This window comes from Prunus persica, chromosome G1, assembly GCF_000346465.2.
Source record: "Prunus persica cultivar Lovell chromosome G1, Prunus_persica_NCBIv2, whole genome shotgun sequence".
Taxonomy (NCBI): Eukaryota; Viridiplantae; Streptophyta; class Magnoliopsida; order Rosales; family Rosaceae; genus Prunus; species Prunus persica.
The window spans coordinates 36968447-36984032 of record NC_034009.1 but is presented as its reverse complement, the minus strand read 5'-3'; the positions used below and the strand labels follow the sequence as shown (position 1 = coordinate 36984032).

The 15586-nt window shown below is 37.5% G+C and overlaps 3 protein-coding genes across 4 annotated transcripts; 1 reads left to right on the top strand and 2 right to left on the bottom strand.

Moving 5' to 3' along the window:
• On the top strand, window positions 359-3321 carry LOC18790059. The gene is made up of 2 exons (XM_007225476.2): window positions 359-1944; window positions 2368-3321. The coding sequence occupies exons 1-2, from the start codon at window positions 1020-1022 to the stop codon at window positions 2859-2861; spliced, it is 1419 nt and encodes a 472-aa protein (XP_007225538.1). The 5' UTR covers window positions 359-1019; the 3' UTR covers window positions 2862-3321.
• On the bottom strand, window positions 4267-6103 carry LOC18789148 (SUMO-conjugating enzyme SCE1). Its single transcript, XM_007223570.2, has 5 exons — window positions 5753-6103; window positions 5565-5648; window positions 4959-5111; window positions 4763-4876; window positions 4267-4665 (listed from the first exon to the last, which is right to left on the bottom strand). The coding sequence occupies exons 1-5, from the start codon at window positions 5819-5821 to the stop codon at window positions 4603-4605; spliced, it is 483 nt and encodes a 160-aa protein (XP_007223632.1). The 5' UTR covers window positions 5822-6103; the 3' UTR covers window positions 4267-4602.
• Window positions 6375-11375, bottom strand: LOC18793402 (long chain base biosynthesis protein 1). Of its 2 annotated transcripts, XM_020561911.1 has the most exons (14): window positions 11184-11370; window positions 10788-10914; window positions 10501-10701; window positions 10306-10400; window positions 9827-9918; window positions 9401-9494; window positions 9240-9312; window positions 8968-9100; window positions 8261-8435; window positions 7850-7990; window positions 7662-7757; window positions 7329-7470; window positions 7014-7141; window positions 6375-6925 (listed from the first exon to the last, which is right to left on the bottom strand). In XM_020561911.1, exons 3-14 carry the CDS (start codon window positions 10604-10606, stop codon window positions 6749-6751), a joined length of 1452 nt encoding a protein of 483 aa, XP_020417500.1. In that variant the 5' UTR covers window positions 10607-10701; window positions 10788-10914; window positions 11184-11370; the 3' UTR covers window positions 6375-6748. The 2 variants fall into 2 exon arrangements, with proteins under 2 accessions (XP_020417500.1, XP_007222663.1); XM_007222601.2 differs by lacking the exon at window positions 10788-10914 and having other exon boundaries at window positions 11184-11375.

Below are 15586 nucleotides of genomic sequence, written 5' to 3'. Positions count from 1 at the left end.
ATAGAGTAGATAGTACTAAATAATCCAACCATTGAAAAATATTTCATGAAAATTGAGACCTACCATATTTTTGAGTCCAATCACTGTAACAAAGAAAAAAACATTCGATTTCCATAGATTACCTTTACCTATATCCCCGATCTTACGGCCTCTGTCTGTCCTTATAATCTCAAATTACCTTTTAGCATTGTGGTTGAAGCCTTTTTAAGATGACTTACTGACTCTCATTATGCGGATAAGCATACTTAGCTCCCATAAGCATAAAGGTATCAAAATGAAACCAACTGCCATTCGACAAGTAACTACCAACTGCTATAAATTCTGCAGTTTCTTTTACCTTTTTGTAATTTTATTTTATTTTAACATCCCCCATCCCTGCATCATGCATGCACCCAAAACCTCTCTGTGTCCCCTCTCATAATCCGAATACCAGACAAGAAAAAATAAGCCAAAAGAAAAGAATATTTAACCCCCTCAGTAAAAATATTTTTTGACCTTTTGGCTTTCTAGAAGTGCATGCCAAATAAAAACACAAAACATATCCTGATTCTTAAGCATCCCTCTGTCTCTACCTCTTTTGAGTAAAAAAGAAAAAAAGAAAAACCATAATGAATAAAAAACCAGCGCGTTTTTTTTTTAATGACGAAAGACTGTCGGTTCCCATAAATTAATTAAAGAAATTAAAAGTCTCAGTCTTTGAAAAACGTTTGGCCCATCTATCAGGGCAGGAGTCACATAAGATGTGCCATGCCACAATTTGCCATTGCCATTGCCATTGCCGTGTTTTAATGTTTTCTCTTTCTTCTTATTATCATGTGCCTCTGTTTTGTTTGCTTAGACCACCCTCTTCCTTCCTGCCTTTCTTGAACCAGTCCTAGTCCACGCCTGCCTTTCTGGGTTTCTCCTTGTGATTTCTCTGCTCTTATCAGAACCAACCTTTGCCTTTTTTTTTCATTTTCTGATTCGTTTCACAAAAAGAACATAACTTTGATTAGCCCATTTGGGTGGAGAGTCAAAAGATGTTTGGATTGGTACATGGTGTGGTGGTGCTGGTGTGCATACCAATTGTTGCAGTCATTGTTGGTCTCGTTTTATGGCGATGGAATTGTTACAGGAAAAATAGACAAAGTGTTGGTGGCAGAACGGAAAATACTAGACCTGAGGGCTTGCAAGCTGGGATTGCAAAGCTTCATCATCATCAGCCAGCTGGTTTAGAAAGCAAGAGACCAACAGGAAACAATTACTATCGACGTGGGGTTTCAGGGAAGCCTCTGTTTAGTTGGGCTAATCATCCAACGTCCATCACTGATGCTGTCGAAAATGGATGGTCTCGATTCGCTTTCACAAGTTTCATGTCATCCCCTTCAACAAAATCAAGGCTTTTGGGTTTGTGCGCGGTTGGTGATCAGAGAATAAGGGAGACAGAGCCGGAGATAAGCTGGGAAGTGTGTCAAGGTTCGGCTGATTTCATGCAGAAGATTAGGCTAAATTCTGGGTTGAAAAAGGTGTTGAATTTAGGCAGTTCTAATTCTACGGCTGCTGCCTCTGTGATCAGGACAGCTCTGCCTTTGCCAGGCCCTGCCTTGGGGAACAACTCTTTCCCGCAAGAAACTTATTTTGAGATCACAATTTTGTATTCTCGTGGGGATGAATTGAGCGAGTCAAATGGGAAGGTGAAGGAAGGTGAAAAGACTAAACTCATTCAAGAGACTAAAGAAGAAAACCCAGGTTCAGATTCTTTGGTTCATGTCACTAGCAGTCAAAGAATCAGCAGAATTGAGGAATTAAAGCTGAGTGTTAAAGAGGATCATCATAATCATGGCAAAGGTGAGGCTATTTTGTTGTCAGTTGGGCTCACTGTAGGAGGCTCTCTTCCTCTCAAACTTCCAGGCAGCTACCCCGGAAGCATCGGATTCGGCTCCAATGGTTCAGTCCATCTTGATGGTAATTTAAATTTCCCTTATCTCTTGCATTGAATTTTACCCAAGATGATGATGACGAACAGATGACCACTGTGCTCTTTGCAATGTGCATTGTCTCTGGACAGCTGAGTATGATAGTTTTCTAGTTTTGGGTTTATTTTGGCCCAAAAAGAAACAAAAGAGAGAGTGGCAAACCACCAAAATGAAATAAATCTCTCACCTAAAGAATCTCTGACAGCCCAGCAGGATGTCATGGATTATAAATGGAAATTAATGTATGGACCCAGTGCATGGTGCCATCCTTGGTTGTATCTGAAGTAGGTTTGGAGTTGTTGATAAAACTTTTAACAAATAAAAAATAAAAGGTAGAATATTAGTAGGTGTAGTTTACTTCTATTTTTATGAACATTACAATTACTTTTAACATGGGTTCTTTTTCTTTCAGGGATTAAACTTGTCTTTGAATCAGAAAAAGCAACATGGGGAAGAATAGACAAAGTTATTGGGTGTGGGTTTGATCCTAGACAAAAGAAAGTATACTTCACTGTAGAATCAGAGCTGGTCCATGTGATCCATTGCAAGTCAGAGGAATTTAGCACTCCCCTCTATCCAACTCTTGCAGCAAACACTGACATGACAGTCTTGGTCAATTTGGGACAAAGTGTCTTCAAGTATGCCCCAGCCAATGCCCAAAGGACACCCAATCCTTGCTTTGTTGGCCCTCTCGTTAGATCCTCAGCTGCTGCTTTTTATGAAGACAGCATGGAGCTCTTCTCAATGGAAAGAATTGACTCTCAGTGGCTCAACAGATGTACAACCAAAGGCAGCCAAAACCCAAGTGCTGCAAACCATGAACTGGAGTTTGATGAGGAATCTGAGGCTGATTTATTTGAGATTGTCTTGGAGAGTTGTGGTAGATCCCCACACGTAGTATCATAGAAACAAAGACATATACATACAAATATCACTAACCAGTGCCAGAAGTATCAGCAAGGATAGATTTTTTCCTCTGATTTTGGCAATCGGCTATATGCAATGCTTGTGGGAGTGAGGTGGATTTGCTGTCCTGTCTGTGATTTACATCTGTAGATTCTGCGTTAGCTTGCTCGTCATGAAAATATATAGATAGAAATAGGTTCATACACCGAAATTCTTATTATTTTTCTCTCCTTTTGATTTTGTTGGTCTGTATCTTTTTGCTTTCTGCAGGAGAACATTTTATTTTCTCCCCCTTTGTATATATAATATATTCCAAAACTCAATCTTTTATTCAAGTTGTAACTGAGCTTTGATATGCCTTGGATTGTATTACAGAAGCCACATGATATTCATTGGCAATCACTTGTACATCGATCAATGGTTGGAATTTGCTTGATAATAAAAAAGTTTCACACTGACATTGCCATGCTTTCTGCAAAACCAGCCAGCTCGATTCCTAAACCCTGACAGGAATTTACATGTTGGGTTGCATACTCATTGATTGTAAGATCAACTTGCCCACAAGACAGAAACAAAATTAAAGAAATCATGGCAGACTACGTGCAAATTTAGTGACATTGACGGGGGGGTTGAAATGGATGCCTGATGATTCTTAAGGATGTTCAAATGCTTGACAAAAGTGCGAGTGAGAGAATTTGATAAAATAAAAAAAGTGCGAGTGAGAGAATTTGATAAAATAAAAAAAGTGCAAGTGAGAGAAAGGACATGAGATAGGCAGGAGGTGGGGCTTGGAGTGCATTATAGACTTGCTGCAACGTAGCTGACAATTTGATGAATGAGGTTGACAGAAGGGGGGAAAGTAACAAAAGAAATGAATTTTATGAAACAGAACCAGGACCAGGACCAATTAAATTTCTCTAGAAAAGAGCATGAATAAAAAGTCCAAATCCCATTTCTGTTGATCAAGTCAGTTAACTAAGGCCATTTAAGTTCGCTGTTCCTCTCCGTACATTAGAGTAGTTACTACCGATTGTATAAAATAATAAGAGTAGTTACTATTAATTTTATAAAATAAAATTAAAAACTGCTCTGCTCTGATTGTAACGGTAATTTGGGCTTCTTGCCGAGTCTTCTTCAAGATGTGAGGTCATAGCATACACTCATGGCATATCTGACACTCAACTTGTGCTTTGTTAAGGTAAATCTACCTAAACAGCAAAGTGAAAATCCCTCTGTTTTCTTATTCAAATGAATGACATTCAAAGGAATTGGATTGCATTATGCATTCCAATCTTTGCTCACAGGAACAGGCCACAAACCCAGTCCCCCTGTTCTGATTCGAAAACTCCGCCGAACTACACTGAGTGAATATGATTTTCCAAATTACAATGGCAACAATAAACAATCATCAGAAGGACATTAGTCAATATCATTGCTACATCAAAAACTGAGTTTTGAAGTTTTAAGGTGCATAAGAGCTTCTACTGTCCAAGAATTTTTTATTCTTTCACATATTATAATGAGAATAACCATGATACATACGATGGCAGCACGTCCACTGCCAAAACAGCAACGACCATAAATATTTTTATAAATTAAAAAAAACTATCAAGTGAAATTTGCAAATTGCAAGTCAACTGAGAACGCACTTATAAGGTTGATCAAGCCTTGCAGGGAGCGGTGGGCATGAATTTCTTGAACTAATCAATGAGTTGATAATCATATATAGTAAACGCACACATCATAGAACAGGTGGATATTGCTTTGCCTGCTGCCGCACTCTTCGCTTGTACTCAGCCGGTTCCTGCACATTGGGGTCAAATTGCTCAAACATAGGTCAAGTTTCACAAGCTGTCACAACAGAGAATATGCAGCAACTAGAATTCAATGTAAAGTTAAACCTGGATGAAGAGCTGATAACCGTCAGTTTGTGCTGGATCAGCAGGGTTGGGTTGATCTAGCAAATCCTGAATGCCTACTAGGATTTGCTTCACTGTAATGGCTGGCCTCCACCCCTGAAAAATATATTCACATTAAAATGAATTCACCAATTACGACAATCTCCATCGACCGGTTAGAGCAGTGCTGATTACTTACACTGTCCTCGTTGAGAATCGAAAGACAAACAGTTCCAGAAGGATAGACATTGGGGTGGAAAAAGCCCTGTGGGAACTTACACTTAGGGGGCTTGCTGGGGTAATCCTCACTGAAGTGAAGTGTAAGTGGAAAGTAGCCACCTTCCCAATCAGTCTGCAATAGCAACAAGATCAATACCAAAACAAAAAACAAAACAAAAAAAGATATTAAGAAAATTTCTGATATGAATGTTACACCAGCAACCAGTAACCACTATCATGAAAATAAACTTTCCCAATGTCAGTCTCTATGAAGCAAAAGATGTGAACTTATCTTCGGTAGAATGTGTTCAATAAGTTGCTATAATTAAATTAACACTCCTCCCACCTCCAGTATTCATTCAATTATTATTAGCCCCTCTTATATAGTTTTCAGATACTCTACTAGAATAAGTAGAATAAAATCTCTGACGGCTTTGATCATACGTATCAGAAAACCCATAAAATTTGAAAACTGATCTAATGTAACACAACAATTTCTAAATTAAAATCTCTAAAGGCCCCAACTTTAGCTATATCTCTGATTGTCCTGCAAAATTCTTAGAGGAAATAGAAGAAGAGGACTCACAGAGCTCTTGCCAGGGATGATGCACTGCCAGATCATCAAATTGATGGCGCCATCTGGACCAGTCTCTGGCTTCGCCACAAAACCCTAATTTTAAAGCATAAAAAAAGGGTAAGGCGTTGAAATTGAAATTTTAAAATAATTTGATAACAATAAAAATGGAGAATTAGGTGATGGTTGTAAGTACGGACATGGGGGTGATTCTTACGCCAGGCTTTTCGCTCCTCGGCGAGACGACCGCGCGCGATCCCTCCGGACATTCTCTCTCTCTCTCTCTGTGTTGTGTGTGTGGCGCGAAGGAAGAAGCAAACAAGACCTCTTCTGTTCTGGCTAGGAAACAATCAATCAAATGTAAGTTCTCTCTCTTTCTTCTACGTCGTCAAATTTCAATGATAATCCACGAAGTTATAGATTGAGTAAAGAACAACAATTCGAGAAACTTCTATGCGCCAGAGCAGTAGACCCGTACCGTACCACCATAGAGTCAATCTTACGCGGATTCTGCTCCTTTTGTCGGTCCAAAAGCGCGGGTGTGTGGGATTTTTTTCTTTTCATTTTTATTTTCCTTTTAAAGTAAAACAAAAATACGTAGATGTGGGCTGGGCCATATAAGTGTGCCCGTCCTGTCTTCCGAATTCGATCTTCCTCTCTGTACATTATAATAATTTGGAATATTATTTTATCAAAAAAATAGGTTTTTCGGCCTCGTACCTCAGTTCATAAGACATCCGAGGGGAGTAAGAGCTAAGGATATCAAGATATTCAATTCACAAGTAACAGAGTCCCAGATATTAATGCCTTAACACATTCGAATATCCAAAAGGTAGAATGATTAATATTTCCTTCATTCCCACTAAAAGGGTAAAGAATTCATAAGACAGCACCAAGAACAACAAATGTACACGAGTGACGTGAAAATTTCCACGGCATTGCGAACAAATAAAAAATACACCTGTGTTCTAGACTGACTTTTCACATGTCAAAAAAGGGACAAAAAACACTGCAATTTTAATTTAATCATATCTCTATCGCATAAATTATCCACATTCGAAGGCCTTTCTTTGTTAGTCTGCATTACAAAACTGTTCAACCATCGAAGGGCATCTTCACAAAGACACTGGGGGTGCTCCTGCATCCAGATCCTGTCCAAGTGCATGTGTAAGCGAGAGAAATCAGGCGTCCACCAGTCAAATATGATCCTTCAGCACCAATTCTGCAACCCTTTTTAGCGATTCGGATGCCTTGAGCAGATCAGATTCCAAATGGGCAGCAGAAACAAACAATCTAATTCCTACGGGCAGACGACATTTATCAAGGGTTGACCTTTTGGAGGTCACCACAAAAATGGAATATTCCTTCAACAACTGCAGAACCACAACCATTGTGAATAAGAAATAAGAGTAGCAGAAATTTATTCAGCTAAGTGTAATTAAGATATAACCATTTACTTACACGGTCAGAAATATCTTCAAGGAGTTGTAGGTCACTCTTCACGGAACCTGTTGACTTCTCTAGTCTAAGAAAAACAATGGGTGATTCAGGATTGCTCGCTAATGAGAGGCCAAGTATACCTGACAAACCTGCACATCACAGCACATTTCTCAATCAAGAGCATCACAGTGTAAGGCAGGTGGTAAATGATCTACCAAAGCAACAGGGATGCCAAGGCAATTGATCATCGATGAGTAAACCACAGTGATGAAAACTATCCAGATAAGGAATACAAAGCAACAAACTATGCATGTGAAGAGGAGACCAAGAACAGACCTTTCCATAATACAGCAATGTTTTTCTTCAGCTTTGTTATCAGATCAGGGTTTTCCTCAAGGACATCAATGGCAGTAATGGCACCACTTGCAAGATATGGGGGCAAAGAAGCAGAAAAGACGTACCCAGAACTGCTCAATCGCTGCCAAAGACCATACCCCAAAATTTTATTGTTTTGGAGATTTTGGAAGAGAAAAAAATTTAATAAAGTGTGTGTGTGTCCGCATGTACATACAAGTGTGGCATCTACCAGCGCAATGATGATCTACTAACTGGTTAGTAGTATAAATTCCAGTAACCAAAATTCAGTTTCATAAATTTCAATGACCATACTTGGTGATCAGTGACTCTAGCACTTCCAGTGCAGAATCCTCCTTCTGTGGCTAATGCGTGTCCCATTGCAGCAGTAATAATATCAATTTTTTCTACCTGCAATATCACACCACCAGAAATCACAAACATATAATAGATCAACAGTTAAGGGAGATTGAAAAAAAAAAAAAAGGATTTCTGAAAAATACCGGAACCCCACAGAATTCAGTGAGACCTCTTCCAGCTTTTCCAAGCACACCAAATGAGTTGCTCTCATCCAATACAACACGAAACCTATATTTCTCCTTCAATTTAACAATCTCGTCCAAGGGGGCTATTTGGCCAGAATTCTGCAAATTTTAGATTAGAATAATAAATACATAAAAGTCAATAATATTCCAAATAGGAATCAGCATACTTATAATTGCATCAGCTACTTCAATTCTCAGGAAAACTCGGGACAAAATGCTAACATGCCAATGGCAACATTCATGGCTAAAAAGACACTTCGTTCAATTTCTAAAATAGCCCTTGCTTTTAAATTGCATTTTCGTCTTGCCGCTAATATAAAAACCATAATTAATTAAATGAAATTTGATACACTTAATAGACTGAGATACCTGGTACACAGCTTCAACCACGATGTAGCGCCTCAATTTCTTAGCCCGCTGATTCTTCACAGTGATTTTCTCCAGAGTATTTCTTAAAGATTCCATGTCATTGTGCTTGAAGTACACAATTGTACTTCTAGAAAGATATAGACCATTTTGAATTCCCCAATGGACTCCTTCATCCCTAGAAAAGGAGAAACATAAACCGCTTTACATGTAAATTCATATTTAAACAGAAATTTTCAAGAAAGCTTTTTAGCAGCATAAGCTCCATGAATGCTAGGATCAGGAAAGTACAGCACCAGAAAGTTCACATACATATATAGTACTTCAAAAATATCAAAACAAAGCTTGAGTATATTGAACTCCATGTATCTAGACAAAGTCATACAATAAAAAACCAGTGGGCATCATATTTCAATAAAAGTTCTTAAATCAAGCAAAGAAACAGAGAAAAACAAGTAATCAATGCAGACTAGAGTAAAATCATAAGGTTTACGAGTAACTCTTCAGTAATTTTAGAGGCCTTAATCTTGAACCATAATAACAATTAAAAGATTCAAGCATTTGCTTAAAGTATAACACATTTTCCATGTTATCCATATTTTTTCCTTTCATGACAAACTCTTCAACTAAACAAAACAAGTTCTACAACACGAAAAAAAAGAAAAAAAGAGACTGGAATACTTAAAATGAACAATATTATGCATACTCACACAACAATAATATCTCCTTTCTTGCAAAATGCGGGAATTGCACTGAACATGGTAGACAGTCCATACGAATAGACAATTGAGTCAGGAGTTCCCAAAAACTTTGCTATTCTTGCCTCACAATCAAGGTGAACATCTGATACAAAATAAAATGAAATAAAAATTATAAAATAGACTGCGAGTTGTCTACCTTTATAAATAAATAATTAACTAATATTAAATATATGAAAAGAAAAAAAACATCAATACTTTATCTCATGGTAGTTGAGGCATACCAATTGTTCCATAAAACCCACGAGGACCACAGGAACCAACACCATATTTCTCCAATGCAGAGGTACATGACTCCTGAGATTAGACACTGCTATAAATGCTCTATTTAAGCAATTATTCATGAAGAAAAAGTATATCAGTAATTTGAAAAGCTATCCCTTACAAGTAATTTCTCATGTCCTATCAATCCAAGATAATTTGCTGCAGCAAAGTTCACGACTTCTTTACCATTGATTATTGCATGTGGCCCTGCAGCACTGAAAAAATTCCACTCATTAGCAGAAATCTTTAGAACAATGAAGACATTGTTCAATTTTCACCCAAAACCTTAGAATATGAATTGTAGAAAATCCACTAAAATGCTTTGCTTACACAAGGAACATGTAGAAATTATTAGACACCAGGGTAAAACATGTAGAAAAAGATCCAGGACCATTTTGTGTGGGAAAACACACACTATTGTTAAAGGAACTCATCTCACTCTATCTTCAAGAAATTTGGAAAAAGGTACATACAAATGAAAGCATATATTTTGACCACAAAAATATGGAGATCATTTTATGACGAGATTAGGACTAATCTCACTCACCTTTCCAACACTGGGGGTTCATACTGCATCTCTTCAGTGATAGGAGGAATAAGAGATTCAGGAACCCATTCCTCACATAGCTCATCTATTTCCTACAGATATCAGATACACCAGCCAAGTTCAATTAAGAAACCAGGATACCCCTCAGATAAAAATCAGAAGCATACCATACTAAACCTTTTCAAGGGAAAGTTAAAATGTGACAAGCACAAAACATGTAAAGTGGCATCACTACAAATTCCATTCAATGAGACAAAAGGTTAACGCTAAATCTGTCCGCATGCATATTTTTTCATAAAAACCCCACTAGGGATATAATCTAGACATAACAATGCCTCGGCACTTCTCCCATCCTTACTTTGTTAAGTAACTAAGAAACCGAAACCATTCATTTGGAAAAATTGAAAAATAAAATAAGGGGTGCAGGCAAAGAGATAACTATTCAAGGAGACAAAAGGGTTGCAATCTCTCATACAAACCTTCTCTGTTAAAGGCCGCTTAGGTGGCTTGTAACTTTTCTGGGAAAGTAGAAAAACAATGACTAAGAAAAGAAGAACTTCTACAAATAAATGTCCTGCAAGAAAAAGGCCAAATAAACAAAACTTTGTTCAGCACAAACATTATTTTACGTTGGTAAGCAATAAGCAGTTATTAGGATCTGGAGAAGCTAGTACCGCCAATAGGAACTCCAAAAACAATAGCTCGAGAAGAGGGAGCATCCAAAGTCGCTGTCACCCAATCTAAAGTAGCATTCACTATGTTCAGAAAACTTGATGCCATTTTACTCGATATCTCAATTCAATTAGCAAAGAGGCTTCAAGCATCACTTGTGTAGAAACTCATGCACTTGCATAGGCAGCACAGAGACCTTTTCCCTGCAGTGAATACCGTTATTCACTAATTACTTATTCAGTAACAAAAACTTACAGAATCACAAGGTCATTCCACGATTGTTTTGTACAATAGTTCAGCTCACTACGATGAGGCAAGCCACAACAAGAGTTCTTCAAAGTAAGCCCATCGAGCTTTCCAATTATTATGCGCTAAAACTAGTAGAGTAGATTCGAAATTCTGCATGCAAATCTATTCTGCACACATACACACACACATATAAACACACACACACACACACATATAAACACACACACACACACACACATACATATATATATATATATATATATATATTTCGCAGGAAAGCATGGTGATTTATCAATGAGATCCAAAAGCTAACAAAACCCTAAAGTCACTTGCCTCCAAAAAGAAATTAACCAAAAATTCGATTCTTCATCGTTATAATCAGTCGTCTAAGTATAAGATAAATACAGAGAGACAGTGAGGAGACGACTGAAAGTACCTGACGATTGAAAGGGCGGAGATGGCAGGAGTTGAGGGCGAGGCTGCAACGGAGCAAACGGAAGAGGATTGTGATTCTTCTTCCCCGCCCTTCGCTTCTCTCAGATTCAGATGAAAATGAGGGACAGGGTCAACCACGTTGATTATTCGTCTGGCAGACAAATTTTTATTTTTATTTTTTCTAAATTATTATTATAGTGTTTGGCAGACAATTAAATTTTTTTAATTTGAAGGATAGTGTTATTTCATCGTATTACATGGTGCGTCTATAAATATAAAGATGTCACTCCACCATGGTCCTCGTAAAATAAAATAAAAAAATGCGGTCCATATCATGTGAATGAAAGTGCTGTGACACTAAATTATTCCTAAAAAAACCCAACATCATAATGTTGGTGTTTTCTTTCCATTCATGTTGGTAAGCAGGGTGATATAGGGTGTTATTAGAGGTGAAGTTTGTGATTTGAAATGAGAATGGGGTTGAATGTAGGATTTTACAGGAAATTTCATTGAGGCTGAGCTCTATGACTTGTACAAAAATGGAAACATGAAATTGCACTTGTACGAGTGTATGATTACTATTTTAAAATGTCAATAAGAATTTCCTCTGTAAAAATGAAAGTGGACTATGTATTGTTGTTTATATGATTCATGACCCAATATATATCTTTTACAGTTTCACCTATTGTTCGATTCGGTAAGGTTCTTTTGTTAGTATTTTTAGATAACTTTAGCATGAAAAGTTATAATTTTTTTTTTGTTGCGGAAGTTATAAGTATTTTATGGGTTATAAAAACAGATTTTAGGCCTTTCAAGAATCAAGCATATTTATTTGCCGATGGTTTGGCTAATTTGATCCCCTTCTTGGATATGGAATGCATGAACATGCTATCCACTCTCCTCCTTTTATATTCCGAGCCCGTTTAAGGTGGATATGTTGGGCTGTTCCCGTTTAGTTGGTTTTGTCATTTGATCTTTGGGCCTCCATAACACCAAAAAAGTTGGCCCAAAATGACCCTATGGAGAACAGATGGTCCACCAAGCCTGAACTGAAAATCTTTTGGGCAACTTTAGATCAATGCAGCCTCTGCCTTCTCTGTCCAGGCTTCGGTGGAACCACCATTGCATGCTGAACCTCGTTGGGCAAAAGCCAGGACCTTGGCACCAATTAAAGTGATTAAACTTGAAAAGTCATGTCCTGAAGAAGATTTGAGGAGGACCAAAATTGCTATTGCCTTACCAAGAATTCTATAGGGCCTTATATATGGCCTTAAGTAAGGCTCTTAATTGTTGGATCAAATTGGTTAGCCATTGGATCAAGTTGGTTAGTTTGATTCAATGGTTAAAAGATAGGATCTCACATAAGGGTTATATATAAGGCCCTCACTATTAAACGAGTCATTGGCTTACAAATTAGAAGGGCACATTCCAGTTGTGCAATTTCTCTGTCCCACCGAAAGAAAAAAAAAAGCAGCAAATTTGCATCATCAATCATTTAACATTTTAATGTGAATGGATACCAGTCAGTAAGGTGTGGGTTTGCCCATCTTAACTGATAAACATAATCCCAAAACCCACCTAAAGACAGGCACAGTGCTCTAGTATTAAGACCATTTAGAAAGAAAAAAAAACCATCATGGAAGTACTAATTAAGACCAAATTTTGATGGAAGCTAATGATGAAAATTTTCAGAGCTAGCACATGCTGTGTCTGCTCCACTCTCAATGCTTTTTACACGCAGAGCTAGAATATGGAGATGCAGAGAGAGAGAGAGAGAGAGAGAGAGAGAGAGAGAGAGCTTTAGAGGCATAATATTGCAAAGTTTATCCAAGACAAGATATGATGGATTGCAAGCAACTGTTAAAAAGAAAGCACAATTAGATTGCATATTCACTTTGAAATAGACAAGAGGGCCACTTTAATAATTGTGCAATTTGGAATCATATCTCTCTCTCTCTCCTATGAAACCATAATTCAACAAATGTACTTAAACAACTTCACTGCTCACTCCTCAGTGACTAGGAAGTGGCTGATTGGACTGTAAGATAGTCCAAAATCTGTTTAATTATAGTGCTAATCATTCTGCAAAACAAGATAGGATTGCTTGCGATGATGATCAATGAACAAAAGGGAAGAGAGAAAAAATTGGGGAGCTTGAGATCAAAAGGAGGTGTGGGAATAATGGTGTGATGTAAAGGTGGTGGAAGCATGTGATGCAAAGCTCCACATGGTAGAAAGCACAAGGAAAAGGGATGGGAATATAATAAAGAAACACACTGCAACATATGCAGCAGCAAGCGCCCTCTGTCTGAAGCATAGATGAAAAACTCTTATAAAAAAAAACCCAAAATCATGTGGTCTAATGAGAGCTTAGTATTGGGTTACAGTTATTTTTAATTTTTTATGAGCAGGGTATTTGGATGGCCCAAAGCTAAAATCTTTTCTTCAGCATTGCAGAAGAAAAGGAAAAGAAACATGCCTTACTTACTGGTCCAACTTTCGGATATGAAACTAAAATGAACCCAATAAAAAAACTCAAGTTGGTGCCTTGTTTAATACAGAATTATAAGAAACAAAATAGTGTACAGTGCAGCACACACAGTGCCATGGTGATTTGGTTGCAGGGAACACATCAGATACAGAGCTGTTTCCATATTGGCAGTTAATTTAAATGGAAAAGGTTTAAGCTTTTGTTGCCTCAAATTCCAGCTTTAGTAGTCAAAGTGTCATCATTCAATAAAGCAAATGTTGTTTAAAACTTCAAATTCCTTAAAGTTGATTTGGTTAAGCCTAACATTAATTTCTTGATGTCAATGAAGATCATCTTGTAGGTACATAAATGTTGAGATTATGATAACTTACACAGTTAATCAACAAACTTAAGCCTTCCACAACAAACAAACAAATGAAATACAATATAAATATAAAGTGGGGCCTCATTCTAGTTGCTTGGTCTGCATCCAAGCTAACGGTCGAATTCAGAAAATTCAATAGATGGGAAGTTAGGTTTGGAACAGAGAGGAAGCTTGGTGTTGGTGATCATTTTTTCAGCTTTCCCTTTCCTTTGCTTCCCTTCATTCTGAATAAAGGACTTCTGCAGAAACAATTGGTGTGTGGAGCAGCTTGCTTAACTTGCAGTCTACCACTTCAGAAAAAAATAATAATAAAAGAACCCCCCAAAAACCCAAGAATCATTTTCCCATTCCTTTGCTGCATCAAAGGGATTGCAATCCCAACAACAACGGAGTTCTTAATAATGAAAGCTCTGGCTGCCTTGACTTGCAGATCAATAGTTTCATATTCAAACTTTCATATCACTGTGGTAGTGTGTGTTGAAAAATAATAATGAAAGCTCTGAATTTGGGTCAAGTTCAGTTTAAGTGTATGTAACATGTATATATGATATATTGGCAAGCTGGAAATTTACCAGAAATATTTGTCCACATTATGCAATGTACTCATTTGTGTCAAAACTTTGGTACTGCAACTTCCTACAAAACTGGAAACATGAAATTATATATCCCAACTTTGGCCCACCAGAAAAAAAAAAAAAAAATTTGTTTGGCTTTCTGAGTATGATAATCTAGCTGACCTCCTTGTCTACATTATTTTTGTTCTTAAAGATCTTTTTTTCTTTCTTCTTCTATATATGGATTGGATATTTGGATCCCAATTCCAGATATGGTTTCACCCTTGTGAATTTTGATTAAAACAAAACAAGTATTAGCATCTACCATCTAAAATTGAAATGCAAACCTTCAATTACTCTCACTTTTGATGTCATTGATGGCTCTTGCTCATCTACTCCTAACAGTTGTTTTTAAATCCTCGAATTAAATAATTAATAAATAATGCAACCACCACAAGGGCTTTGCCTACCATTTACAATAGCTGTAATCAATAGCATACAAAGGGGAAAAAATTTAGGTGGAGAAAGACACATTTCTTTCAAAGAAATTTAACAAGACTTTGGGTGATTCTATTATCTAGTACCATAAAAAACAAGATGAGCTGGTTTTTTTTTTTTTTAAAGAAGTCACACCAGAGCATGATCCTTAAAGCAGCAAACTAAAAAGATGAGGTTTTTTTTTTTTCAACTGCTACAAATTCTGCAAAATCGTGGGGCCATCATCATCGGAGTCTGAGTGTGTGTTGTGTCTGAGTCTTCTTCTGACCCCAGAGTGAGGGTGGGGCCCAGAGGGTTATGGACACTAAAAGGCCATGTGATGTGGGAGACCACCAGCTGGCACTGTCTAATTTGTGGGACTGGTCTTTCCGTCCACTCACTTTACTTCTCCGGGTCCTCCCTCCCTAATACCTCTCTACCATCACTTTTTTCAACACTAGATCGCCCCCCTCCCCTAATTTTCTCTGGACGAACTTGCCGTGTTTACCCATTTGCCC

Coding starts and splice junctions, on each gene's coding strand:
- LOC18790059 (XM_007225476.2), top strand. CDS start 1,020: ATGTTTGGATTGGTACATGGTGTGGTGGTGCTGGTGTGCATACCAATT. Junction 1,945..2,367: donor TGGTTCAGTCCATCTTGATG/GTAATTTAAATT, acceptor TTTTTCTTTCAG/GGATTAAACTTGTCTTTGAA.
- LOC18789148 (XM_007223570.2), bottom strand. CDS start 5,821: ATGTCCGGAGGGATCGCGCGCGGTCGTCTCGCCGAGGAGCGAAAAGCC. Junction 4,877..4,958: donor CGATTCTCAACGAGGACAGT/GTAAGTAATCAG, acceptor TATATTTTTCAG/GGGTGGAGGCCAGCCATTAC. Junction 4,666..4,762: donor GTTATCAGCTCTTCATCCAG/GTTTAACTTTAC, acceptor CCCAATGTGCAG/GAACCGGCTGAGTACAAGCG.
- LOC18793402 (XM_007222601.2), bottom strand. CDS start 10,606: ATGGCATCAAGTTTTCTGAACATAGTGAATGCTACTTTAGATTGGGTG. Junction 9,919..10,305: donor AGCGGCCTTTAACAGAGAAG/GTTTGTATGAGA, acceptor TGATATCTGTAG/GAAATAGATGAGCTATGTGA. Junction 8,436..8,967: donor AAAGGAGATATTATTGTTGT/GTGAGTATGCAT, acceptor CTCCTTTTCTAG/GGATGAAGGAGTCCATTGGG.